General features: G+C 48.9%; 1 protein-coding gene across 1 annotated transcript in view; it reads left to right on the forward strand.

The window, feature by feature from the left end:
- Window positions 1-27,315, forward strand: part of LOC140409300 (dedicator of cytokinesis protein 2-like) — a 1,572,852-nt gene that overhangs the window by 1,527,529 nt on the left and 18,008 nt on the right. Inside the window, exons 43-47 of the mRNA XM_072497681.1 lie at window positions 763-847; window positions 11,986-12,072; window positions 13,888-14,064; window positions 19,749-19,832; window positions 24,165-24,302. Of these exons, the coding sequence (XP_072353782.1) occupies window positions 763-847; window positions 11,986-12,072; window positions 13,888-14,064; window positions 19,749-19,832; window positions 24,165-24,302 (571 nt within the window). The remainder of the gene's footprint in view (window positions 1-762; window positions 848-11,985; window positions 12,073-13,887; window positions 14,065-19,748; window positions 19,833-24,164; window positions 24,303-27,315) is intronic.

The following is a 27,315-nucleotide window of genomic DNA, read 5'->3' on the forward strand; positions in this document are numbered from 1 at the left end:
ATGCACTCAGTCCTTTTCCCAGGGTTGGGAAATCGAGAACCAGAGGGCATAAAGTGGGAAAGAATGAATGGGAACCTGAGGAGCAACTTTTTTACAGAGAGGGTGGTATGTGGAATGAGCTGCCGGAGGAGGTGGTTGAGGCAGAGACATTGACAACATTTAAAAGGCACTTGGATACATGGATAGGAAAGGTTTAGAGGGATATGGGCCAAATACAGGCAAATGGGGTTAGCTTAGATGGGCTTTTTGGTTGGCATGGACCAGTTTGGGCCGAAGGGCCAGTCTCCATGCCGTAGATTCTATGATTCTATCAAGTGAGCTGGCCCTGTAACCTCTCATGCATTGAGTCCAAGCAGCTGTGCACATTATAGTTTGTCGCTGTGAATAGCAATGGTAGAGGTTTCCATTTTCTTTCCATCACATGATATGACAGCCATGTCATCACATGGTTGACCAGGAATCTCTTCCCACTCCTACCGCCTGCCGTTGGGGCCGTTAGAAGTATTTGCAGCTTGATCCTCAATCTGGTTGGCCGCATTATGAACCCACCTTCCTTGGCCATCAAGTCCTGGTGTGGGGATTCGAACCCAGAGCGTCTGACTCAGAGGCAGGGCGCGCTGCGTCACAGGATCATAGATTATCATAGAATTTACAGTGCAGATCGTGGGCAGTGAGGAAGCACAACTCAGCTTCGGGGTGGGATCTTCAGGTGCGTCCTCTACATTCCTCTCACGACTTTTCTTGTCCCTTTCCACCTATCAGCTTCTTCAAGGCTAATAATGTTCTGAAGTTCAGCTACTCCAGACCAATCAGAAGGGGACCAAAGGATCCTGAGAATGAATTTGCTGTAAGTGCTTCTTTCTCCATTATCTCTGAATCAGAACTTGCTGTAATCCACTGATTATTTGCATTGCACTTAATCTGATGGAAGCTTTCTCAGCTGCCTCTGTCTAGCTATTGTCTATCCATCAGTCAATTCAAGAAAACACTTGCATTTATATAGCTCATTTGATGTTCCCCCGAGACGGCACTCTGGGCTTTGGCTTAACTCCCTCAGAAATTCACTGGAAACACCAGCCTGGGCTCAAATGTCTGGAGTGAACATAGTCATTATCCCAGTCTATCTGGCCCAGAACCCTAATGTACTATGCATCAGTCAGTAAGTAAGTCCTTGCGCAGTGGTTAGCATTGCTGCCTCACGGCGCCGAGATCACAGGTTCGATCCCGGCTCTGGGTCACTGACCGTGCCGAGTTTGCACATTCTCCCTGTGTTTGCATGGGTTTCGGCCCCACAACCCAAAGATGTGCAGGGTAGGTCGATTGACCACGCTAAATTGGCCACGCTAGGGGCTGGTTTAGCACAGGGCTAAATAGCTGGCTTTTAAAGCAGGCCAAGGCAGGCCAGCAGCGCCGGTTCAATTCCCATACCAGCCTCCCCCAACAGGCGCCGGAATGTGGCGACTAGCCCCTGAATTGCCCCTGAATTGGAAAAAATGAATTGGCTACTCTAAATTTATTTAAAAAATAAGTAAGTCCTGAACCTTTTCGGCAGTTTGATATCTGACACTTCATCAGAAGAAAGAAATGGGATGTGACTGTTTTTTAAGCCAAGTTTTTATTGCCAATTGTAGGATCTTGCTGTGCTCAAGTTGACCGCCGTATTTCTTGTATTGAAACAAGGAACTTTTTTAAATTTGTTGATGCCAAGGCAGCCCAACTCTCATTGGCCTTGAGAAGGTGCTGGGTTTTTTAGGTAATCTTAGCACCCACACTGTTTTTTTTACCCTTTGGGAAATAATGAGGGGGAAGTGGTGGAAGGACACCCCCCCCCCAAGCCCCGCCCCCCGCTGATTGTCAGCCCGTTAAAACACATTATACGCTCCTTCTATGGCCAACAAGTCCTGGCGTTGGACTCGAACCTTGGAGATGCTGGTCCAGCAATAGCGATGCTACCACTGAGCTACAAGGCCTCCTAAGATGGTGGTGAGTGGCCATCTTGAATCGCTGCCGTTCACCAGATATGGAAATACCCACAGCGCTGTTCGGGGGAATTTTGACCCAACGAATACAAAAGGGCAGTGTTATATTTCCAATTAAGGATGGTGTGTGTGACTTGGAGGGGAACAGGCAGGAGGTGCTGTTTCCATGTGCCCACTTGTCCCCTGTCCTAGGTGGTTGCGGTCAAGGGTCGAAAAGGTGCTGTTGAAGGAGCCTTGGCGAGTTGCTGCAGTACATCCCGTAACTAGTTCATAATTCCCTCGAGTTTAGAATAATAAGAGGTTATTCGAGGGAAACATCTAAAACTCTGAGAGGAATCGACAGACCAAATGCCAGGAAGGTGTTTCCCAGCCAGGGAAGTCAAGGACTAGAAATTACCTCAGAACGAGGGGTCAGCCATTTGGTCTGAGAGGAAGAGAAATACTCCCACTCGGGGAGTTGTGAATCTTTTGGAATTATCCATCCTAGAAAACTCTGGATGCTCAGTCACTGAGTATATTCAAGGCAGAGATTTCTGGATACGAAGGGAATCAAGGGACTTGGGAATAGGATGGAAAGTGGAATTGAAGTCGAAGATGCTACGGAGAGGAGGGGGATTAATTTAAAACAGCTCTGATTCCTCCTCTCACAACTGTCCGTAAACAGAAAGGTGTTTTTGATGTCCCTCTTTATAAGAGGCCGTGTATTTTCCCCAACCCCTCAGTTTTGGACTGATCCAATCCTCTATAAATAACCCCCAAAGCAAACTCAAGATAGGGTAAAATTAGAGGGTTGGTTTATTTTACACACACAAAAAATGCGGGAAAGGGGTTCACAATGTATCCCCTCCTCTTTTGCAGTTGTACAATAAAAGTGGGACAAGGGAAAGAAAGAGTTACTGGGTCAGGACCACAACCAAGTTAGAATAATATTGAGTCCAGAGTCCAGAATCAAAAGGTGTATTCCTTCAGAGAGGTTAGCCGTCTGTGACTGATGTGGGGTAATCCACTTTTGCAGTACTACTGACTTCCACGAAGGGAGAAGCACGCAGAGATGAATTAGTCGTACAGCACCTGGGACAGAAGTTCAGACATCCCAGTCGAAAACAGTGTAGATAAGGGCCAGGCAATGTAAACCTGGACAGAGCTCCGCTTCTGCTGTTGCCTTTGATGGGAGATTCCAGACAAAGCCTGGAGTCCTGGTTTTCTTCTGAGGTGAAACAGCGACTTAAAACGGAATCCAAAAGCTGCCTAATTAAAGCAACTCGAGCAGCGCATGTCTCGGCCGTGTGGCAGGCTGGTCTTGGGTCGAGCTATTCAGCTCGTGAGGCCCCTTCTTAAAACCCATCGTGGTTTGAGCAGGCAACTGTAGAACCATTAGCACGACGTTGGAGATGAGGTGTTCCAATGGCTCTGCCTATGTCCAGGGCTAGCTGGTGCCAACGTCTTGTCTGCTGATCCATTGTGTTGGGTTGGCTGGACTGTTTATACAATGAAAGGAATGTTACATTCCAGAGGTTTGATGTGTTTGCCTTTAGCAATTTGTAAACCGCTTCTCAACTTCCAAAACTACCACCATGTGGTCAGCTGCGGCCATTTAATCAGTCCAGCCATTTGTCCATTTAAAAAATAATAATTTCATAAAGTAGCCAGAGTGATGTAGACATATATGGCGGAGCAGACTCGATGGGCCAAATGGCCTAATTCTGCTCAGTCCTATGAACTTATGGATATATATTCCTTCAAATGTGATCTTACTGGATGGCGGAGCAGGTTTGAGATGCAGAATAACCTACTGCTCGTCCTATTTCATGTATTCTTATGTTTGCATACTTTGGCAAGGGTGTCTGTGTCTTTAGTGCGCACCCTCCATATCTATGTTGTTTGGTTTTTTTCAATGCTGCAGCAACAGATCTCATTAAGAGGACAGAGCCCACGCCTGCTGTTCCGCTGATCAAACACTTTGATTCTGTGATGTACATCAGTTTCCACTGAAATCTTTCACACCGGGAATGTTCTCTGAATCACTTCCTCCCTCACGAAAATGTGCTTCTGCTAATGGTTTTCAATCGGTGCTGTTTACAGAACCCCAGGACCATCATTTCTGGCACCTGCTAAAGTGCCGTCAATTAGTTTGAGCGCCGGGGGTCCCGAATGTTCACTCTTTCACTGCCGGTTAGGCCAACCTCTCTTCCCGTTGTCCCCCTCCGTGAAATTCTGTCCTCGCTCCAGCAGCAAAGGGAATGGATCGGCTCTCTGGTATCAGAGGCAATGGAAGGACGGGAGGACAGAAACGAAAGTGAAAAACGGCAAAGAGCAAATGCAAATAACTATAGGCTTCTTTTTTGTTCCGTCGTGGGATGCGGGCACCATTGCCAAGGACCAGCATTTATTGCCCACCCCTAATTGCCCTTGAACTGAGTGGTTTGCCGGGCCGTTTCACAGGGCAGTTCAGAGCCAACTACATTGCTGTAGGTTTGGAGTCACATGTAGGCCAGACCGGGTAAGGACAGCAGATTTCCTTTCTTTCAACTTTCAACTTTCAATTGCAGATTTATTAATGGAATGGAATTCCACCAGCGACCATGTTGGAATTTGAACCCATGTCCCCAGAGCATTAACCTGGGCCTTGGGATTACCAGTTATGTGACATTGCCACTACACTACCATCTTTCCCTTTACTGTTGTAAACATAGAAACATACAAAATAGGAGCAGGAGGAGGCCATTGAGCCTGCTCCATCATTCATAGAATCGTAGAAAAGTTACAGCACAAAGGAGGCCATTCAGCCCATCTTCTCAATGCCAGCCTGAGGACGCCCAGGTGCCCTTTTGGATCCCACCTACCTGCACCCAATCTATAGCCCTGTTGCTCAGAGCACTAACGGCACAGATCCCTTCTACACCTTCCGCATGTCCCTTCCTCATGTTCCTCACGTTCCTCCCTCACGTTCTTCCTCATGCCCCTTCTACACCTTCTACCACTTATTATGAATCTATGTCCTCTGGCTCTGGAATTTTCCATCAAGGGAAACAATTTTATCCATCTCTATCTCTTCCCCTCATATTTTTGTCCACCTCAATTAAGTCACTCCTCAGCCTTCTTTGTTCCAAGGAAAATAACCCCAACCTGAAGCTGGTTGGTGAACTGCCCCTTCTGCCGTTTAAGTTAGTTCCGAGACAGTCACCAGAGGAGACAGATTTAAGATAAATGGAGAAAGAAGTCAAAGCTGAGATGAGAAAACATTTTGTTTCAGGAGTGTCCTGCCTAAAAGGGTGCCAGAAGCAGATCCAATAATAGACCATAAGGTATAGGAGCAGAATTAGGCCATTTGGCCCATCGAGTCTGCTCCATCATTTGTTCATGGCTGATATAATCTTAGTACCCATTCTCCTGCCTTCCCCCCCATAACCCCTTTTTCCTTATTAATCAAGAAATTCCCTTATGGATCAAGAACACCTTGGGCGGGATTTTCCGACACCCCGCCGGGCCGGAGAATTGCCGGGGGGTGGCGTGAATCCCGCCCAGCCACCCCGACGCTGGCTGCCAAATTCTCCAGCGCCGGGGTTTTGGCGGGGGCGGGAAACGCGGCACACCAGTCGGCGCCCCGGCAATTCTCCGGCCCGTGATGGGCCGAGCGGTCGCCCGTTTTCGGCCAGTCCCGCCGGCGTAATTCAAACCAGGTCTGTACTGGCGGGACCTGGCTCTACGGACGGCCTGCAGAGTCCTCGGGGGGCGCGGGGCGGTCTGGCCCCCCGTGGGGGGTGTTTCCACGGTGGTCTGGCCCACGATCGGGGCCCACCGATCCGCGGGCGGGCCTGTGCCGTGGGGGCACTCTTACCCTCCGCACCGGCTGCTGTCAACCTCCGCCATGGCCGGCGTGCAGAAGAACCCCCCACTGCATGCATTGGGATGGCGTCAGCAAACGCTGGCGCTCCCGTGCATATGCCAACTCGCGCCGGCTGGCGGAGGCCTTCGGCGGCGGTTGGCACGGCGCCAAGCCCTCCTGCGCTGTCTGGCACGGTGCTAACCCCGCCACCGCCGGCCTTGCCCCTGAAGGTGCGGAGGATTCCGCACCTTCCGGCGGCCCGACGCTGGAGTGGTTCACGCCACTCCTCGGCGCCGGTACGGCCCGCCCCGCCGGGTAGGGGAGAATCCCGCCCCTTGTTTGTGCTTGAGGTGCTGTGACCTACAGAGCTACAGACCAAGAGGTGGATGGTGAAATCAGACAGAATAGTTCTTTCTTAGAACATCAGGACTGGGAGCAGGAGCAGACAATTTAGCCTCTCGGGTCTGCTCCGCCATTCAATACAATCATGGCTGATCTCATCATGACCTCAACACCACCGTCCTGCCTGTTCTCCATAACCCTTCGACCAATTAGTAATTAAAAATCTGTTTAACTCCTCCTTAAATTTACATACTGTCCCAGCATCCACCGCACTCTGGGGTAGCGAATTCCACAGATTCACAACCCTTTGGGAGAAGTCGTTTCTCCTGAAATCTGTTTTGAATTTGCTACCCCTTTTCCTGCAACTATGACCTCTCATTCTCGAATGCCTCACAAAAGGAAGCATCCACTTCACATCTACTTCATACCTTTTATCAGCTTATATACCTCAATTTGATTTCCACCTCATTCTTCTGAACTCTAGAGAGTATAGGCCTAAACTGCTCTATCTCTCTTCACACAAAAGGGAGGCGGTGGCGTAGTGGTAGTGACACTGGACTAGTAATCTGTGGTGATATGCATCACTGTAAATACACAAGAGGTTAATGTAAATACACTAAGACTAAGTAAGCATTAGAGGGAGCACCAGAGACGTCATGACATGCAGACATACAATGAAATTAAATGAAATGAAAATGAATAAAAATTGCTTATTGTCACAAGTAGGCTTCAATGAAGTTACTGTGAAAAGCCCCTAGTCGCCACATTCCGGCGCCTGTTCGGGAAGGCTGCTACGGGAATTGAACCGTGCTGCTGGCCTGGTTGGTCTGCTTTAAAAGCCAGCGATTTAGCCCAGTGTGCTAAACCAGCCCGAATGGTCTCCGCCGTCTTGAATGATGGAGCAGACCCGAGAGGTTAAATTGTCTGCTCCTGCTCCCAGTCCTGATGTTCTAAGAAAGAACTATTCTGTCTGATTTCACCATCCACCTCTTGGTGGATTACAGCTGGTGATTACCTTACAGCTAATGAACACATAGAATAGAACACGACCAATGGGCAGTCAAGACACCCAGAGGTGACACTACCACAAGGGGGCATTACACAACCCATATATAAGGACAGGGCACACATGCTCTGTCTGTTTCCACAGGCAACACTTAGAGAGCAGGACAGGGGCAGACCAGAAGCATGACACCCACCACGTGGCTTAGAGCAGACTGGTTAGTTAGACTGAGTTACTATAGCAAGATTAGCAGGAGAGTCGAACTCATAGAGAACTGTGCTAATGGTTAAATAAATCACATTGAACTTACTTCAAAGCCTGGAGTATCTTTTGGTCAAAGCTGCATCAAGTTGCAGCCTGTGTTATCCCAGAGTACATAACACAACATAATCCAGAGATCCAGGATAATGCTCTGGGGACCCTGGTTCCAATCCCACCATGGCAGATGTTGAAATTTGAATTCAATCAAAATATGGAATTAAAAGTCTAATGATGACCATGAAACCATTGCCAATTGTCGTAAAAACCCATCTGGTTCACTCATGTCCTTTAGGGAAGCAAATCTGCCACCCTTACCTGGTCTCGACTACATGTGTCCCCAGACCTGCAGCAATATGTTTGACTCTTGATTGCTCCCCCACTGAAATGGCCATTGCAAACCACTCAGTTCAAGGGGCAATTAGGGATGGGCAACAAATGCTGACCCAGCCGGCGACGCCCACATCCCAAGAACGAATTTTTAAAATCCCTCATTTCTGGAATCAATCTAGTGAACCTTCCTCTCAACGTGCCTCCAATTCCACTACATCTTTCCACAAATAAGGGGACCAAAACTGTGCACAATGACCTTTGAAAGATAATCGGATAAATACTTGACAAGGCAGGTGATCGAATTTGGAGTCATGGAATCAAGAAATTCTCTCATTAATCACGAACACCAGATTTGAGGTGCTGTGACTGACTGGGCTCTGGACCAAGAGGTGGATGGTGAAATCAGACAGAATAGTTCTTTCTTAGAACATCAGGACTGGGAGCGGGAGCCGACAATTTAACCTCTCGGGTCTGCTCCATCATTCAAGACGGCGGAGGCCATTCGGCCCATCGAGTCTGCAACGACCCTCTGAAAGAGCACCCTACCTAGGCCCACTCCCTTGCCCTAATCCCATAACCCCACCTCACCTGCACATCTATGGACACCATGGGGCAATTTAGCATGGCCACTCCTCCTAACCTGCACAACCTTGGACTGTGGGAGAAACCCGGAGTACCCAGGGGAAACCCACGCAGACACGGGGAGAAAGTGCGGACTCCACACAGACAGTCACCCGAGGCCGGAATTGAACCTGGGTCCGTTGCGCTGTGAGACAGCAGTGCTAACCACTGTGCCACATCAGTTGACAGAGAAAGCTCAATCTTGATAGAACTATGGCAACACTGGCACCAAGAGCACCCTGAGAATTCTGATCAATCCATTGTAGCAGCAGTGCCCAGGATAGGAAGTAGCTGGGGGACACTTACATTCACTGAAGTATCTTTTCAACATGGCCGGTAAGAACACTCTGGAAGCTCTTGGCTGAGCATCAGAGAGCTGGCAGGGTAGTTCTGCGCCCAAGTCAAAGCCTCTTTCTAGTGGAGTTCAATCGCCATCTGCTTCAATATGGAGAAACCCTACCCGGCCCACACTATTTACAGACAAATCAAAGTCCTCAGTTGGCAATGGGCTCTCACTCTCTCCTGATGTTGAGACAATAATATCAGCTGCCGAGATGATTTGAAGCACTGAAAGATTATTCTAGAATGTGCCTCTCACTCCAAGACAGCTGACAGAAGTATGATCAAAGGAAAAGCCCTCTCACACACATATGTCTCAACCTCGGCCGGTTTAGATCAGCTGGTTTGTGATGCAGAGCGAGGCCAGCAGCGCGGGTTCAATTCCCGAACCGGCTGAGGTTAATCATAGAGGCCCCACCTTCTCAGCCCATGCCTGTGCTGTGGTGATCCTCAAAGGAGAAAGCAGCCTGTGGTCAGTATGGACTATGGTTAATCTGTCTAACGCTGCTCAACTACCTGACTCTAACTCTGGAATTCTGGAGCTTAACGACTACAAGCAGCTAATAATAATAATTTTTATTTTCACAAGTAGGCTTACATTAACACTGCAATGAATTTACGGTGAAAAGCCCCTAGTCGCCACATTCCGGCACCTGTTCGGGTACACAGAGGAGAATTCAGAATGTCCAATTCACTTAACAAGCACGTCTTTCGGGACTTGTGGGAGGAAACCGGAGCACCCGGAGGAAACCCAGGCAGACACGGGGAGAACATGCAGACTCCGCACAGACAGTGACCCAAGCCGGGAATCGAACCTGGGACCCTGGAGCTGTGAAGCAACAGTACTAACCACTGTGCTACCGTACCGCCCACTGAGGGCACAGCCAGCGCTGACGGACACAAATGGAGGAGTGCAGTCGCCGAGGGCATGAGCTAGGATGTAGAGCTGGCAGTCTGGCTGGGAGATTAGAGCCATGTGGTTTACCATACCGACGAGCCCTCTCTGCGTCCTACAGCAACACAGTGAGATTCGACAAAAGCAGATGCTGCCAGCCCATTGTAACAGGACACGTGCTCCACCCTGTGGCTCACTCTTGTTCCTGCAGTTTAGAACCTCACAATTTTCTTTCTGCCGTGATTGGTCGTCTTCGAAGATGAACTTGTTGTTACAAAATACCTCGGGACATCTCCGAGTTTTTTCAACAGCCAATGAGGTACAGATTGAAGAGTGGTTACTGCTGTAATGAAGGCAAAATGGCAACCAATTTGTGCACAGCAAGCTCCCACAACAATGTGTTAATGATGGCAATTGTGGGATAAACATCAGCCATGACAATGGCAGCGGGAGGGAAAATGCCACCATTCCCCTGTTATTGGCTTTTGAGTCGCATTGACAGAGCCCTGGTTGAAAAGAATGGGACGGTCGATGTAGATTTACGTGAAGCAGTGGATGAGTGATCGAGTGAGGCATAAGGTTAAAATAGTAAAAATGAGGGCGGCACGGTGGCGCAGTGGTTAGCACTGCTGCCTCACAGCGCTGAGGGCCCGGGTTCGATCCCGGCTCCGGGTCACTGCCCGTGACGAGTTTGCACATTCTCCCCATGCCTGCGTGGGTCTCAACCCCATAACCCAAAAAGATGTGCAGGTTAGGTGGATTGGCCACACTAAATTGTCCCTTAATTCAAAAGACAAATGAATTGGACACTTTAAATTTAAAAAAATAATAAGAAAGAATCAGTCTACAGTCACAACTCAAAAGGAGGCCAGTCAGCCCGCTGTGAGTATGCTGGCTTCCTGCATTAGCAACTCAGCTATTCCAAATCTCCTGCTCTGTCCCCACGAGTCTGAAATGTATTTATCCAATTCCCAGTTGAAAGCCACGATTCAATCTGCCTCCACCACACTCTCAGGCAGTGCCTTCCAGACCCGAACCATTCACTGCATAAAAAAACTTTTTCTTTTGTCACCATTGGTCCTTTTGGCAAGCGCCTTAAATTGGTGTCCTCTGGTTCACGATCTTTCCATTAATGGGAACAGTTTGTTCCCTATCGACTGTGTCCAGACCCCTCATTATTTTCATCACCTCTATCAAATCTCCCTCTGAGGACTGGGGGATGGTAGAATAATGGCAGTGCAAGTAATTCAAAGACCTGGGCTTATGGTCTGTGGCATGAGTTTTAATCCAACCAGGCCAGCTCGGGGAATTTAAGTTTAACTGATTAATAAATCTTAAATAAAAAGGCAGTCAATAACAGTGACCATGAAACAACCAGGTTATAGTAAAAACCCATCTGGCTCACTAAGTAACATTCGCACCATACAAGTGCCAAGCAGTAACCTTCTCCAACAAGAAAGAATCTAACCATCACCCCGTGCCACTCAATGGCAATACCATCACTGAATCCCCTAGCCATATAAATACTGTGACTACAAGAGCAGGTCAGAGGCTAGGAATCCTGTGGTGAGTATCTCACCTCCTGGCTCCCCAAAACACGAGTCAAGAGTGTGATGGAATACTCTCCAGGTGCCTGGATGGGTGCAGCTCCAGCAGAAAATAAAAGCCATGGTAGAGGGGGTAACATATTGCCATGGTTAGACGATTGGCTGGCTAACAGGAGATAGAGAGTAGGCATAAATGGGCCACTTTCTGGATGGCGGGATGTGATGGGCGGCGTACAGGATCAGTGCTGGGGCCTCAACTCTTTACAATTCGTATAAATAACTTGGATGAAGGATGCTAAAGTTGCAGATGAAATCTGCCATCATTTCCCGGTCTGGCTCTATGTGACTCCAATGTGACTCCTAACTGCCCATCGAAATGGCCTAGCAAACCCCTCAGTTGTGTCATACCTTTGCATAAAAAATGGCGCTCTGGGTGTACCTACACCGGATGGATTATGGTTTATGGAGGGCTACCTACCAACAACTCTTCACGGGCCAGGGCAATGATCACGTCCAATGAATGAATAGAAAACACCCCCAGATTCTCCAATCTATTCCTGTACTACTGGGCAGGATAATAATAACAATAATAACCTTTTATTGTCACAAGTATGAAGTTACTGTGAAAAGCCCCTAGTCGCCACATTCCGCTGCCTGTTTGGGTAAGCTGGTACGGGAATTGAACCCGCGCTGCTGGCTTTGTTCTGCATCACAAACCAGCTGTCTAGCCACTGAGCTAAACCAGCCCTTTTGTTTTTGCGATATTGGTGGCTGAAGTGCCAAACGGATTAATAGATCAAGGTCGATTGAATCATGCAATAATGCTCTTCTCTTGCAAACAGTCAATGTGGATTGAAAGGACAACATTCACTACAGCCTACAAGATGCCTGGAATTCTCCGCTGGTTCGAAGTTGTGCAAACGTCACTGGTGAGTACTCAGCTACATAAACAAAACTTTGTCTTTGGCTAAGTGCCTTTCGTGCAGTAAACCACCTCAAAGGACTTCACTAGCCAACAGAATCTGACACTAAACAATACAAGTGATTTTTCTTTTGGCCTTTATGGTTTTTATGGATTTAATGATGCCCCTCAAACATAAATAGTGGAAAGAGTTTTTCGGATGCAATGAAAAACATAATAAATTAAGATATTTAAGTAATTAATTTCTTTGTGGTTTTTCAATGCAGGTTGCTGATCACTTTTGGATCAATGTACGCATTTGATGCCTTTGAATGCATTTGATGCCTTTGAGCGTACTCGATGCCTTCTAGCGCATTTGATGCCTCTGAGCACTTAATTTTGATGCGTTCGAGCACCTTTGATGCCCTTGATCGCAGTTAATGTCAACAATGGCAAACCGCTGCTGACTACTTGAAAAACCTTATTGCGGATTAGAGCATTCAATGTCAAATGATCGTTGATCATTTTTGAGTGCACTGAGCTCACTTAGGCACAAATCTGATTTCAAAATTTTCCGGTGTCAATATTCAAAGCAGGTGACCAAAAGTTTGGTTAAAGAGGTGGGTTTTGCAAAGCACTTTGGCCGAGGACGAGGGGACGGCATTGAGTAACAGGGAGGTTGAGAGAGGGAATTCCAGAGCTTAGTGACCCAGGCAGCCTAAGGGAAAACTACCATTGGTGCATTGAGTAAAATCAGGGATGCATAAGATACCGGAAGTGGAGGAGTGCAGAGATTTAGGAGGATTTGCAGGGCTGAAAGAAATTACAGAGATAGCGGGGGGGAGAGAGCAAGGGTGAAAATTTTTAAATGGAAACATTCAGGAACCAGGAGCCAATCCACGTCAGTAATCTCAAGGGTGATGGGTAAATAGAGTTTGGTGCAGGCAAGAGACCTTGAATTCAGATATCGGCTTTAATAAAACAAAGTAAAGTGCTTCGCAGTGAATTAGTCTGTTTTCGTTTGTACACTCCGTTATAATGGAGATAAACATGGAAGCCAATTTGTGCACAGCAAAATCCAACAAAGCTATTGTCACCCCTTCATTTACCACACAAAGCATTGCTTTACAGAAATGGGATTGGATTGCTCTGCAGAGAGACAGCATGGATCTAATGGGCTGAATGGCATCTTCTGTGGATTGGATTGGATTTGTTTATTGTCACGTGTACCGAGGTACAGTGAAAAGTATTTTTCTGCGAGCAGCTCAACAGATCATCAAGTACATGGGAAGAAAAAGGAAAATACATAATAGGGCAACATAAGATATACAATGTAACTACATAAGCACCGGCATCAGATGAAACATACAGGGTGTAGTGTTAATGAGGTCAGTCCATAAGAGGGTCATTTAGGAGTCTGGTGAGTGAGTGGGGAAGAAGCTGTTTTTGAGTCTGTTCGTGCGTGTTCTCAGACTTCTGTATCTCCTGCCCGATGGAAGAAGTTGGAAGAGTGAGAGCCGGGTGGGAGGGATCTTTGATTATGCTGCCCGCTTTCCCCAGGCAGCGGGAGGCATAGATGGAGCCAATGGATGGGAGGCAGGTTCATGTGATGGACTGGGCAGTGTTCATGACTCTCTGAAGTTTCTTGCGGTCCTGGGCTGAGCAGTTGCCGTACCAGCCTGTGATGCTGCCATGACTCTACACAGCCAGCTGTTCCCAGGATTCCGTTTTCACAGCTGTTGAACCAGAATGTACGCCAGACTTTAAAGCGTTAATTACGAGGGCAAGGCATTTTTTCCGACAAGTGTAGAATACAGCCTATATTGTGATCTTCCTGTTGCAGACCTATGTCAGTCCATTGGAGAACGCCATTGAAACAATGCAATCCAGCAACGATAAGATACTAACCATGATCAATCAACACCACAGTGACCCCAACCTTTCCATCAACCCTCTCTCAATGCTGCTGAATGGAACCGTCGACCCTGCAGTAATGGGTGGATTTGCCAAATATGAAACGGTGAGTGTGTCAACAACGTTTTTAAAGGGTTCTTTGGTGGGATGTGGGGGCCACTGGTCAGTTCAGCGTTTGTTTCCCATCCCTAATTGCCTTTGATCCGAGTGACTTCCCATTGCAGGGGGCAGGAATCTGGAGAGAAATTTCAGTTCTGATGAAAGGTCATCGAACTGAAATTTTTAGCTCTGTTTCTCTCTCTCCACAGATGCTGCCTGCATGACCTAGCCAGCATTGTATGTCTTTGAACTACAGACGCAAGGATATTCTCCTTAGAGCAGAGAAAGTTAAGCAGCAATACTGAGATGGTCAAAATTACGAGGTGGAGGTTGGGGCAGTACATAGAACATAGAACATAGAAAATACAGCACAGAACAGGCCCTTCGGCCCACGATGTTGTGCCGAACCTTTGTCCTAGATTAATCATAGATTATCATTGAATTTACAGTGCAGAAGGAGGCCATTCGGCCCCCTGAGTCTGCACCGGCTCTTGGAAAGAGCATCCTACCCAAACTCAACACATCCACCCAACACCAAGGGCAATTTTGGACACTAAGGGCAATTTATCATGGCCAATCCACCTACCCTGCACATCTTTGGACTGGGAGGAAACCGGAGCACCCGGAGGAAATCCACGCAGACACGGGGAGGACGTGCAGACTCCGCACAGACAGTGACCCAAGCCTGAATCGAACCTGGGACCCTGGAGCTGTGAAGCAATTGTGCTATCCACAATGCTACCGTGCTGCCCTTAAGAACAAATAAATCTACACTATATCATTTTACCGTAATCCATGTACCTATCCAATGGCTGCTTGAAGGTCCCTAATGTTTCCGACTCAACTACTTCCACAGGCAGTGCATTCCATGCCCCCACTACTCTCTGGGTAAAGAACCTACCTCTGATATCCCTCCTATATCTTCCACCTTTCACCTTAAATTTATGTCCCCTTGTAATGGTTTGTTCCACCCGGGGAAAAAGTCTCTGACTGTCTACTCTATCTATTCCCCTGATCATCTTACAAACCTCTATCAAGTCGCCCCTCATCCTTCTCCGTTCTAATGAGAAAAGGCCTAGCACCCTCAACCTTTCCTCGTAAGACCTACTCTCCATTCCAGGTAACATCCTGGTAAATCTTCTTTGCACCTTTTCCAAAGCTTCCACATCCTTCCTAAAATGAGGTAACCAGAACTGTACACAGTACTCCAAATGTGGCCTTACCAAAGTTTTGTACAGCTGCATCATCACCTCACGGCTCTTAAATTCAATCCCTCTGTTAATGAACGCGAGCACACCATAGGCCTTCTTCACAGCTCTATCCACTTGAGTGGCAGCTTTCAAAGATGTATGAACATAGACTCCAAGATCTCTCTGCTCCTCCACATTGCCAAGAACTCTACCGTTAACCCTGTATTCCGCATTCATATTTGTCCTTCCAAAATGGACAACCTCACACTTTTCAGGGTTAAACTCCATCTGCCACTTCTCAGCCCAGCTCTGCATCCTATCTATGTCTCTTTGCAGCCGACAACAGCCCTCCTTACTATCCACAACTCCACCAATCTTCGTATCGTCTGCAAATTTACTGACCCACCCTTCAACTCCCTCATCCAAGTCATTAATGAAAATCACAAACAGCAGAGAACCTAGAACTGATCCCTGCGGTACGCCACTGGTAACTGGGATCCAGGCTGAATATTTGCCATCCACCACCACTCTCTGACTTCTATCGGTTAGCCAGTTCGTTATCCAACTGGCCAAATTTCCCACTATCCCATGCCTCCTTACTTTCTGCAGAAGCCTGCCATGGGGAACCTTATCAAATGCCTTACTAAAATCCATGTACACTACATCCACTGCTTTACCTTCATCCACATGCTTGGTCACCTCCTCAAAGAATTCAATAAGATTTGTAAGGCAAGACCTACCCCTCACAAATCCGTGCTGACTATCCCTAATCAAGCAGTGTCTTTCCAGATGCTCAGAAATCCTATCCTTCAGTACCCTTTCCATTACTTTGCCTACCACCGGAGTAAGACTAACTGGCCTGTAATTCCCAGGGTTATCCCTAGTCTCTTTTTTGAACAGGGGCACGACATTCGCCACTCTCCAATCCCCTGGTACCACCCCTGTTGACAGTGAGGACGAAAAGATCATTGCCAACGGCTCTGCAATTTCATCTCTTGCTTCCCATAGAATCCTTGGATATATCCCGTCAGGCCCGGGGGACTTGTCTATCCTCAAGTTTTTCAAAATGCCCAACACATCTTCCTTCCTAACAAGTATTTCCTCGAGCTTACCAGTCTGTTTCACACTGTCCTCTCCAACAATATCGCCCCTCTCATTTGTAAATACAGAAGAAAAGCACTCGTTCAAGACCTCTCCTATCTCTTCAGACTCAATACACAATCTCCCGCTACTGTCCTTGATCGGACCTACCCTCGCTCTAGTCATTCTCATATTTCTCACATATGTGTAAAAGGCCTTGGGGTTTTCCTTGATCCTACCCGCCAAAGATTGTTCATGCCCTCTCTTAGCTCTCCTAATCCCTTTCTTCAGTTCCCATTGTATCCCTCCAATGTCCTGTCTGAACCTTGTTTCCTTAGCCTTACATAAGTCTCCTTTTTCCTCTTAACAAGACATTCAACCTCTCTTGTCAACCATGGTTCCCTCACTCGACCATCTCTTCCCTGCCTGACAGGGACATACATATCAAGGACACGTAGTACCTGTTCCTTGAACAAGTTCCACATTTCACTTGTGTCCTTCCCTGACAGCCTCTGTTCCCAACTTATGCACTTCAATTCTTGTCTGACAACATCGTATTTACCCTTCCCCCAATTGTAAACCTTGCCGTGTTGCACGCACCTATCCCTCTCCATTACTAAAGTGAAAGTCACAGAATTGTGGTCACTATCTCCAAAATGCTCCCCCACTAACAAATCTATCACTTGCCCTGGTTCATTACCAAGAACTAAATCCAATATTGCCCCTCCTCTGGTCGGACAATCTACATACTGTGTTAGAAAAGCTTCCTGGACACACTGCACACACACCACCCCATCCAAACTATTTGATCTAAAGAGTTTCCACTCAATATTTGGGAAGTTAAAGTCACCCTGTGATTTCTGCACCTTTCCAAAATCTGTTTCCCAATCTGTTCCTCCACATCTCTGCTACTATTGGGGGGCCTATAGAAAACTCCTAACAAGGTGACTGCTCCTTTCCTATTTCTGACTTCCACCCATACTACCTCATTAGGGTGATACTCCTCGAACTGCCTTTCTGCAACTGTTATACTATCTCTAATTAACAATGCCACCCCCCCCCACCTCTTTTACCACCCTCCCTAATCTTATTGAAACATCTATAACCAGGGACCTCCAACAACCATTTCTGCCCCTCTTCTATCCAAGTTTCCGTGATGGCCACCACATCGTAGTCCCAAGTACCGATCCATGCCTTAAGTTCACCCACCTTATTCCTGATGCTTCTTGCGTTGAAGTATACACACTTCAACCCATCTCTGTGCCTGCAAGTACTCTCCTTTGTCAGTGTTCCCTTCCCCACTGCCTCATTACACGCTTTGGCGTCCTGAATATCGGCTACCTTAGTTGCTGGACTACAAATCCGGTTCCCATTCCTGCCAAATTAGTTTAAACCCTCCCGAAGAGTACTAGAAAACCTCCCTCCCAGGATATTGGTGCCCCTCTGGTTCAGATGCAACCCGTCCTGCTTGTACAGGTCCCACCTTCCCCAGAATGCGCTCCAATTATCCAAATACCTGAAGCCCTCCCTCCTACACCATTCCTGCAGCCATGTGTTCAACTGCACTCTCTCCATATTCCTAGCCTCGCTATCACGTGGCACCGGCAACAAACCAGAGATGACAATTCTGTCTGTCCTGGCTTTTAACTTCCAGCCTAACTCCCTAAACTTGTTTATTACCTCCACACCCCTTTTCCTACCTATGTCATTGGTACCAATGTGCATCACGACTTCTGGCTGCTCCCCCTCCCACTTAAGGATCCTGAAGACACGATCCGAGACATCCCTGACCCTGGCACCCGGGAGGCAACATACCTTCCGGGAGTCTCGCTCGCAACCACAGAATCTCCTATCTATTCCCCTAACCATTGAATCTCCTCCAACTATTGCTTTTCTATTCTCCCCCCTTCCCTTCTGAGCCCCAGAGCCAGACTCAGTGCCAGAGACCTGGCCGCTAGGTCTTCCCCCGGTAGGTCATCCCCCCCCCAACAGCATCCAAAACGGTATACTTGTTTTGAAGGGGAACGGCCACGAGGGATCCCTGCACTGTCTGCCTGTTTGTTTTTTTCCCCCTGACTGTAACCCAGCTATTCTTGTCCTGTACCTTAGGTGTGGTTACCTCCCTGTAACTCTTCTCAATCACCCCCTCTGCCTCCCGGATGATCCGAAGTTCATCCATCTTCAGCTCCAGTTCCCTAACACGGTCTTTGAGGAGCTGAAGTTGGGTGCACTTCCCGCAGGTATAGTCAGCTGGGACACCGGTGGTATCCCTCACCACCCACATCCTACAGGAGGAGCATGCAACTGGCCTAGCCTCCATCCCCTCTTACCTGACAGAATATAGCTGCCCTGTGGACTAACTAGATCTCCGCCCTCCGACTCTGCTCCCAGTCAGCTACACTTTCTGTAAACTCCTGGCTCTCTTCTCACTCTTTGCGGAAATGTCGGAAACAAAATGAAAGGAGCACCTTACTCCCTCCTCATCTAACTCCCTCGGTCACCAAACTCTTACTATAGCACTCAAAATGCACCAAATTCAGCACTCCCTCGGTCACCAAACTCTTACTATAGCACTCAAAATGCACCAAATTCAGCACTCCCTCGGTCACCAAACTCTTACTATAGCACTCAAAATGCACCAAATTCAGCACAGTGTGGGGTGTGGGGGGTGCAGCGGGCGGTGTGGGTTGGGGGGAGGGCCGCAGGTGTTTGTTGGAATAAATAAGGGAGATCTGTTCCCATTGGCGGGACGGTTGGTCACGAGAGGAAACAGATTTAAAATAATTCTCATAAGAACCAGATGGAAGGTGAGATGAACCTTTTACACGCAGCCACATTGCTAAATTCCGGAGTTTGCTGCCTGAAAGGGTGTTTACAGCAGATTCAGCAGCAAATTTCCAAAGGGAATTGGATACACACCGAAACAGGAAAACTTAGCAGAGCTACAGGGAAAGAACTGGGAGTGAGAAGACTTTTTGGAAGGCTCTTTCAAAGGCTCAGCAAAAGCACGATGGGTTGAACGGCCTCTGCTGGTTTTTAGTGATGTCAGTAGCTAATATTGCCCAGATACCTATGGTGGTTTGCATTGTGGAGAAATGGAGGTGAAAAACAAAATGGGCAAAATGGTGAGGAATTTTCAAAACTAGGCCCAAATCATTGTGAGAGCTGTATCTCCTATTTTCTTTCTCTGGAGATTTGTTGGAAAGTCCCATTGTATTTCCGACCATAATGTGATGGAGTTCATCTTAGGAATGGGCGGTGTCGGGTGGCAGGGGAATTAAAGATCACTTCATCAAGCAACCTTGAGGCCTGAGCCATTTTGACCATTGTGGGTAAAATGGTTGATGAGTATTACTGCCAGCTGGGGGAGATTAATACATTTTCAAATTGATATTTTTGAACTTCTCTTTCAATCTTTTAGGCATTCTTTACTGAAAAATATATGAGTGAACATCCAGAAGACATGGACAATATAACGAAACTAAAGGATCTGATCGCGTGGCAGGTAAGCATTATGACTTCTTACAGCACCAAGAGTGTTTAACTGTATATGAAGGGAAGTTGGTTCCGGTATAAATATGTCAAAGGGATTTCCCTCGGAAAGTAATGTTGTCCATCTTTGTTCCCGCCTCAGCTCATTTGCTGCTGAATCCCTCATCCATGCCTTTGTAACCTTACCATACAGCTTCGACTATTCCAGTGCACTCTTAATAGGCCTCCTGCTTTGCACCCTCTGTAAACAGAAACTCACCCAAAACTCTGCTGCCCATTTCCCAACTTGCACCAAATGCGGTTCGGCCATCAGCCCTGTGTTCAGTGACCCACAATGGCAGCTGGGCTGGCAATCCCACAAACAACAAACATTTACATAGCACGTTTCGTGTAGTAAAGGGGTCTCAAAGCATATCACACGAGTGTCATCAAATGATATCTAACCACAAGGTATTAGAAAGGATGGCCAAAGGCTTCGCTCCAAGGAGCGAGAGACGTTGGACACAGGAACATACGAATTAGGAGCAGGAGTAGGCCACTCGGCCCCTCAAGCCTGCTCTACCATTCAATAGGATCATGACTAAACTGATTGTAACTTCAGCTCCACATTCCTGCCTGCCCCCCAATAACGTTTCATCCCCTTGTTAATAAAGAATCTATCTAATTCTGCCTTAAAAATATTCAAAGACTCTGCTCCAATGTATTTAGTGGAAGAGAGTTCCAAAAGAGTTTTAAGAAGGAGAGAATTCCAAAGGTTAGGAACCAGGCAGCCATATGGAAGAGTGACTAAAATCGGGAATGCGCAGGAGACCAAAATGGGGGAGGGTAGAGATCTTAGAGCTGGGCTGGAGGAGGATTCAGAGATAGGACTGGGACCGAGGTCACCGAGGGGATTTTACAATGAGAGTTACAAAACTGAGGTTTGCAGCTCTGTGTGCAATTAACTTTGACAATTCCTGCATAATCTTAAAAACGCCGCTTAGGTCCCATCCTCATGCTTCACTTTTCCCCAAAAATAGACCTCATCCCTCAACATTTCCTCAGAACCTGAATTGTGGATATCTAGAGTCACCCTGTCCCCTCTGATGACTCTTGTAATGACAAGGTGCCAAGATATGTACAGAACACTGTCCATGGGACCTGACCAACACCACATTCCACAGAAACCTCTTTATAAACTGGCTTATTATTTATCAGTCAATTAAACCTGGTGAAGGTATTTCAAACTGAACTTTTAAATTTCCTAACCTTCACAGCTTGAGGGCCAGAATCTAAAGGGGGCAAAGTTTTGTGCCAGCTACACAGAGTCCTGATTAGACCATATCTGGAGTACTGGGTACAGATCTGGGCACCGCATTTCATACTGGCTTTGGAAAGACTGGAGCACAGATTTACCAGAATGCTCCAAGCCTTAGAGTATGAGGAGAGATTATGGCTGGAATTCACGGGTTTCCCGACGGCATGGGATGGATTCAATGGAAATTCCCATTGACACAACAGGAGCAAAGAATCCCGCCTCCAACGAACCGCACGCTAAATTCTCCGTCCTTGCCAACAGCGGAGCGGGACGGACTCTGAACTAAGGATCCTGGCCTACATATAGGAGGGTGGTATTCTCTGGACTGCAGAAAGTTAAGAGGTGATTTGAATTGCCGTTTTGGACTTCGAGAGGAATTGATAGGGCAGACGGAAAAATATTTCCCACGTGTATTTGTGTCCAAGGCAACAAGAAGAGCCTGCATTTATATAGCACTTTGGACCTCCCAAAGGCAGTTTATTTGGTTTGTGATCATATGAAATGTATTTCTGAGTCACATAAAAGACTGAATTTTATGACCCCTCCCACCGATGGGATCTTCCAGTCCTGCTGAGGGCTACCCCAACCCCTGTAGCAGGTTTCTAGGCAGTGTGGTTGGCGAACAACTCAAAATGCTGTTGAAGTAGGCGTGGTGGGGGTGGGGGGGGGGGGGGTGGGGGCAGTGGCAGAAACTGGAAGATCCCATTGCTGGCCAATGGCCAGCTACCCCTGGCTCGCCGCCGGAAAACATACCATGGGAGGGGTGGGAAGGGTGCGGAAAATGCCGCCACGAATAAATTAAGGCAGATCGCCAAAGCTGGGTTAATGAGGTAGGTTTTGAGGAATGCCTTAAAGGAAGAATTTTTTTGACATCTTTGTGGGTGCCACTGGCTGGCCAACATTTACTGCCCATCCCTGAGGGCATTTTTAAGCATCAGCCACATTGCTGTGGGTCTGAAGTCACATGTAGGCCGTGTAGGTATTGGTGAACCAGATGGTTTCACGGTCATCAGTAGACTTTTAATTCCAGGTTTTTATTGAATTCTATTCAAATTTCACCATCTGCCGCGGCAGTATTCGAACCCGGGTTGCCAGGGCATCACCCTGGGTCTCTGGATTATTAAGCAACACCTCAATTTTAAAATCCTAACTTCGAATTGCTTCACATCCTCATGCCTCCCTGTCTCAGTAATCTATTCCCGTAGCCCCACAATCATCCGAGATATTTGCGCTCTTCCAGTTCAGGCCTTTTGCACGTTCCTCATGTTAGCTGTTCCACCATTGGTGGCTGTGCCTTCAGCTTCCAAGGTTCGAAGCAGTGATCTTTTTCACATATCTCTCTTTATCAGATTTGGGGAGGCGTTGGCCTAGTGGTACTGTCACTGGACGAGTAAAGCTCTTTCCGAACACACACACACACACGCACCCCCCCCCCCCCCGCCCCCCCGCCCTCACACACACACTAGCCTTATGTCCTCTTCACAACTTACTTTCCTACTTACCTTTGTGTCATCAGCAAATCTGTCAACCATCCCATCAGTCCCTTCATCCAAATTATTTATAAATATTGTAAAGAGTTGAGGCCCCAGTACTGATCCCGTGGCACACTCCTCGTCTCATCCTGCCATCCAGAAAATGGCCCATTTATGCCTACTCTCTGTTTCCTGTTCACCAGCCTATCTTCTATCCATTCCAATATGTTACCTCTGACACCATGAGCTTTTACCTTCTGCAGATCGAATCAGCCATGATCTAATTGAACGGCAAAACAGACTTGAGGGAGTGAATATCCCAATGCTGTTCCTATTAATAAGTATTTACAGTACAAAAGCAGGCCATGGCCATGTTTATATGTCACACAAGCCTCCCGCTACCACTGTTCTTCACCTCACACAAGAAACATATCCTTGCTTTCTTCCCCATGTGCTCATCCATCTGCCCCTTTAATGCATCTCTCCCATTAGCCTCAGATATTCCTTGTGGTAGTAAGCTCTACCTTCCAACCATTTCTAGATTTTTAAAGACGTTTCTCCTGAATTCCCTATTCGATGTGTTGGTTTCTATCTTATATTTATGACCCCTATTCATGGTTTCATCTTGAATTGGATGTTAGAACCACAGAAAATTACAGCACAGAAGGAGGCCATTCAGCCCATCTTGTCCATGCCAGCCCGAGCACACCCAGGTTCCCTTCCCAATCCCACCTTCCTGCACCCGGTCCATAGCCCTGTAGCTTACAGCACTTAAGGTGCAGATCCAGGTAGTTTTTGAAAGAGTTTAGGGTCTCTGCCTCCAGCACTAACTTAGGCAGCCAATTCCAGACTCCCTCTGCATAAAAACGTTCTTCCGCATTTCCCATCTACACCTTCTACCACTTACCTTGAATCTATGCCTTCTGGTTCTAGAATTCTCCACCAAGGGAAACAATTTTACTCTGTCCACCCTATTGCTTCCCCTCATACTCTTGTACACCTCAATTAAGTCACCCCTCAGCCTTCTTTGTTTCAAGTAAAATAACCCCAACCTATGGGGTTATGGGCAGCACGGTAGCACAAGTGGATATCACAGCACCAGGTTCCAAGGTTCGATTCCCCGCTAGGTCACTGTCTGTGCGGAGTCTGCACGTTCTCCCCGTGTCTGCGTGGGTTTCCGCAGGGTGCTCCGGTTTCCTCCCACAGTCCAAAGACATGCAGGTTAGGTGGATTGGCCGTGCTAAATTGCCCTTAGTGACCAAAAAAAAGGATAGGAGGGGTCATTGGGTTACGGGGATAGGGTGGAAGTGAGGGTTTAAGTGGCTCGATGCAGACTCGATCGGCCGAATAGCCTCCTTCTGCACTGTATGTTCTTTGTTCATCCATTCTCTCCTCGTAGCGACAATTTTCTAGCCCTGGCAACATTCCTGTAAACCTCTTCTATGCAACAATACCCCATCAAAGTTCAAGACAACATAATTTCTCTGCTTTTCAATGTTCCCAAACCTGTAAAAATAAACAGCAGGTTCGATGCCAATCAAAAATTGTGACTCTCCTTTCGTTCTCTCCTTCAAAGATCCCACTGCTGGACGAAGGGATCAGGGTTCATGGGAAGAAGGTCACAGAAGCTCTCAAACCTTTTCATGATCGGATGGTGGAGTGTTTCGCACAACTGAAGACAAAAGTGGAGAATCAGTACGGAATTCGAGACCTGGTGAGTGAATCTTACAGGAGCCGTTCAAACTGCGATGGGGGATTATAGGTGCTGGGGGGGGGGGGGGCGTTGGGGGGGGGGGGGGGGGGGGGGGTTGGGAGTTCAAACTGGTTCAAAAGTTAAAGTTTGGACCAACGTTAAGAGGTCCTTTACGAAGTGATGAGAATGTGCTTTTGGCTTAAATCCTGGGTTCAGGAACAGTTGGATCTTGAGCTGGGAATAACTATGATGGTTGACCTGGAAGGAATTTCAAGTGAATAGAAAAATGTGGTGCAAAGAAGGTTGCTGATTTGCTGAGAACCATTTTAAACTCAGAGTTAAAATTCCCTCCCCTAACTAGAGCAGTCCTATCCCTAACGTCAGCAGGTTATCATCCAGGATGACAGAATTGCATAAAATTACTTAGAAATTGTTCAGAAGGAAAACAAACTACTCAATGCAATAGGTCCATGCCAGTCCATTCGATTCTCCTCCCAACCTTCATCTCACCCCATCAACATATCCTTCCATTCCTTTCTCTCTCATCTTTATCTAGATTCCTCTGAAATGGTATTTGCATCAAGCATTTTCCCGTTGCAGTAAGTTCCACTTTCTCACCACTCTCTATAGATAACGAAGCTTCTTCTGAATATCCTACTGGATTTATTCATCTCCATCTTATATTTATAACCTTCTGTTTGGGACACAGCGGGTGAGATCTCCCGGCTGTTCACGCAGCGGGATCTTGCGGTTCCGCCCAGGGTGCACCTCCGCGATGGGTTTCCCAGCGGCGTGGGGCGGATTCAATGGGCTGTTCTATTGACAGCGACGGGACCAGAAGATCCCGCCGCCGGCCAATGGGGGCCGCCTCCCCCCACCGAGAAACACGCCGTGGGGAGGCCAGAGAATCCCGCCAACCAAGTGGAGATGTTATCTCAACATCCACCTTATTGAGACCTTTCATGATTTTGAAGATCTCCATTCGGCCATCTCTCAGACTTCTCTTTACTGGAGAAAAGAACGCAGTCTGGTCATCCTTTCCTGATGGTTGTACTCTTTCAGCAGTGTCATTATTAGGACCAGGTGAGAAGGAATAAGCTGGCTCCCCTCTTTCAGGACACGCACACACACATACACACGCATAGTCTGCCCCCTCACACACGTACGCATCTACATATGTACGCATACACGCACACATCCTCCCTCACACACGCACAGTCTCCCCCTCACACACACACACACGTACAGACACCCCCTCACACACACGCACACATAGAGGGCGTCATTCTCAGACCCCCCGCCGGGTCGGAGAATGGCCGTTGGCCGTTGGCCGCCGTGAATCCCGCCCCCGCCCCCGCCGAAGTCTCCGAAGGGAGAAAAGTCGGCGGGGCGTTAATGGCGCCGCTGCCGCGGAGAATGTCACGGGTCTGCGCAAGGCAGCCGATTTTCGGCCTGCCGATATTCTCCCTTCCGGATGGGCCGAAGTCCCGTCGACGTGATGACCGTTCACGTCGACGTGAATCAAACCTCCTTTTCATCGGCGTGACCCGGTGCTCCAGGCTCACGCCGACCAGCGAGGAGGTGAGTGACGGCCTGGGGGGTTGGCTCTGGGCAGGAAATGGCGTGGCCGCAGACTGATTGCGTGAGGAGAGGTGTGTCTCGGCTTGTGTGTGTGTGTGTGCGGCGGGGGGGGGGGGTGGTTAGAGTAGGCTGAGCTCCGGGGGAGTGCCGGGAGGGGGTCCGTGCTGGGGTGGAGGTTGGGGGTTGGGGGGGGGTCCGTGCTGGGGTGGAGGTTGGGGGTTGGGGGGGGTCTGTGCCGGGGTGGGGGTTGGGGGTTGGGGAGGGGGTCCGTGCCGGGGTGGAGGTTGGGGAGGGGGTCCGTGCTGGGGTGGAGGTTGGGGGGGGGGTCCGTGCCGGGGTGGAGGTTGGGGGTTGGGGGGGTCCGTGCCGGGGTGGAGTTTGGGGGTTGGGGGGCGTCCGTGCTGGGGTGGAGGTTGGGGAGGGGGTCCGTGCTGGGGTGGAGGTTGGGGGGGGGTCCGTGCCGGGGTGGAGGTTGGGGGTTGGGGGGGGGTCCGTGCTGGGGTGGAGGTTGGGGAGGGGGTCCGTGCTGGGGTGGAGGTTGGGGGGGGGATCCGTGCCGGGGTGGAGGTTGGGGGTTGGGGGGGGGGTCCGTGCCGGGGTGGAGGTTGGGGGTTGGGGGGGGTCCGTGCCGGGGTGGAGGTTGGGGGTTGGGGGGGGGGGGGGGGTCCGTGCTGGGGTGGAGGTTGGGGAGGGGGTCCGTGCCGGGGTGGAGGTTGGGGGGGGTCCGTGCCGGGGTGGAGGTTGGGGGTTGGGGAGGGGGTCCGTGCCGAGGAGGGTGATGGGAGAGCAAATGAGTTGGTCCACCTGGCCAGGTGCCAGCCTCCAACAGTTGGACCCATGCGGTCCATGCCACCTGGCTGGGGGGAGGAGGGGATATGGGCAATGATGACATGTCGTCGTTCCCCTCCCCCCCACCAGGCCGTCATGTTTTCAGACCATCCAGCGATGTTGGCCGCCGTGGTGGCAGCCGCTCATGTCTATGTTGCCCTGGATGAGGAGGAGGAGGAGGAGGAGGGGCGTGCCAGAGAGGCGGCGCAGGCTGCCGCAGAGGGGCAGGCGGCAGCCGCCCAGGCTGGAGGGACACCTGACCGACAGGACGAGGAGGGGGAGGAGGACGTCGCGGCCCCAAGGCAACGGAGGCACCCGAGGGCGCTCCGTGTGTACGGGCCCCGGCAGTCATACCAGGACCTCACGGACCGGGAATGCAGGAGGAGACTCCGGATGAGCCGGGAAACCGTGGCACACATCTGCCACCTGCTGGCACACCTGTCACCGCGTGGCACTGGCGGGGGACACCCTCTCCCCGTGTCCGTCAAGGTTACGGTGGCCCTGAACTTTTATGCAACGGGGTCATTCCAGGCACCGAGTGGGGACCTGTCCGGCATATCGCAGACATCGGTGCATCGGTGCATCCGGGCAGTGACAGATGCTCTTTATGCCATGGCGCACCGCT

This window comes from Scyliorhinus torazame, chromosome 3, assembly GCF_047496885.1.
Source record: "Scyliorhinus torazame isolate Kashiwa2021f chromosome 3, sScyTor2.1, whole genome shotgun sequence".
Taxonomy (NCBI): domain Eukaryota; kingdom Metazoa; phylum Chordata; class Chondrichthyes; order Carcharhiniformes; family Scyliorhinidae; genus Scyliorhinus; species Scyliorhinus torazame.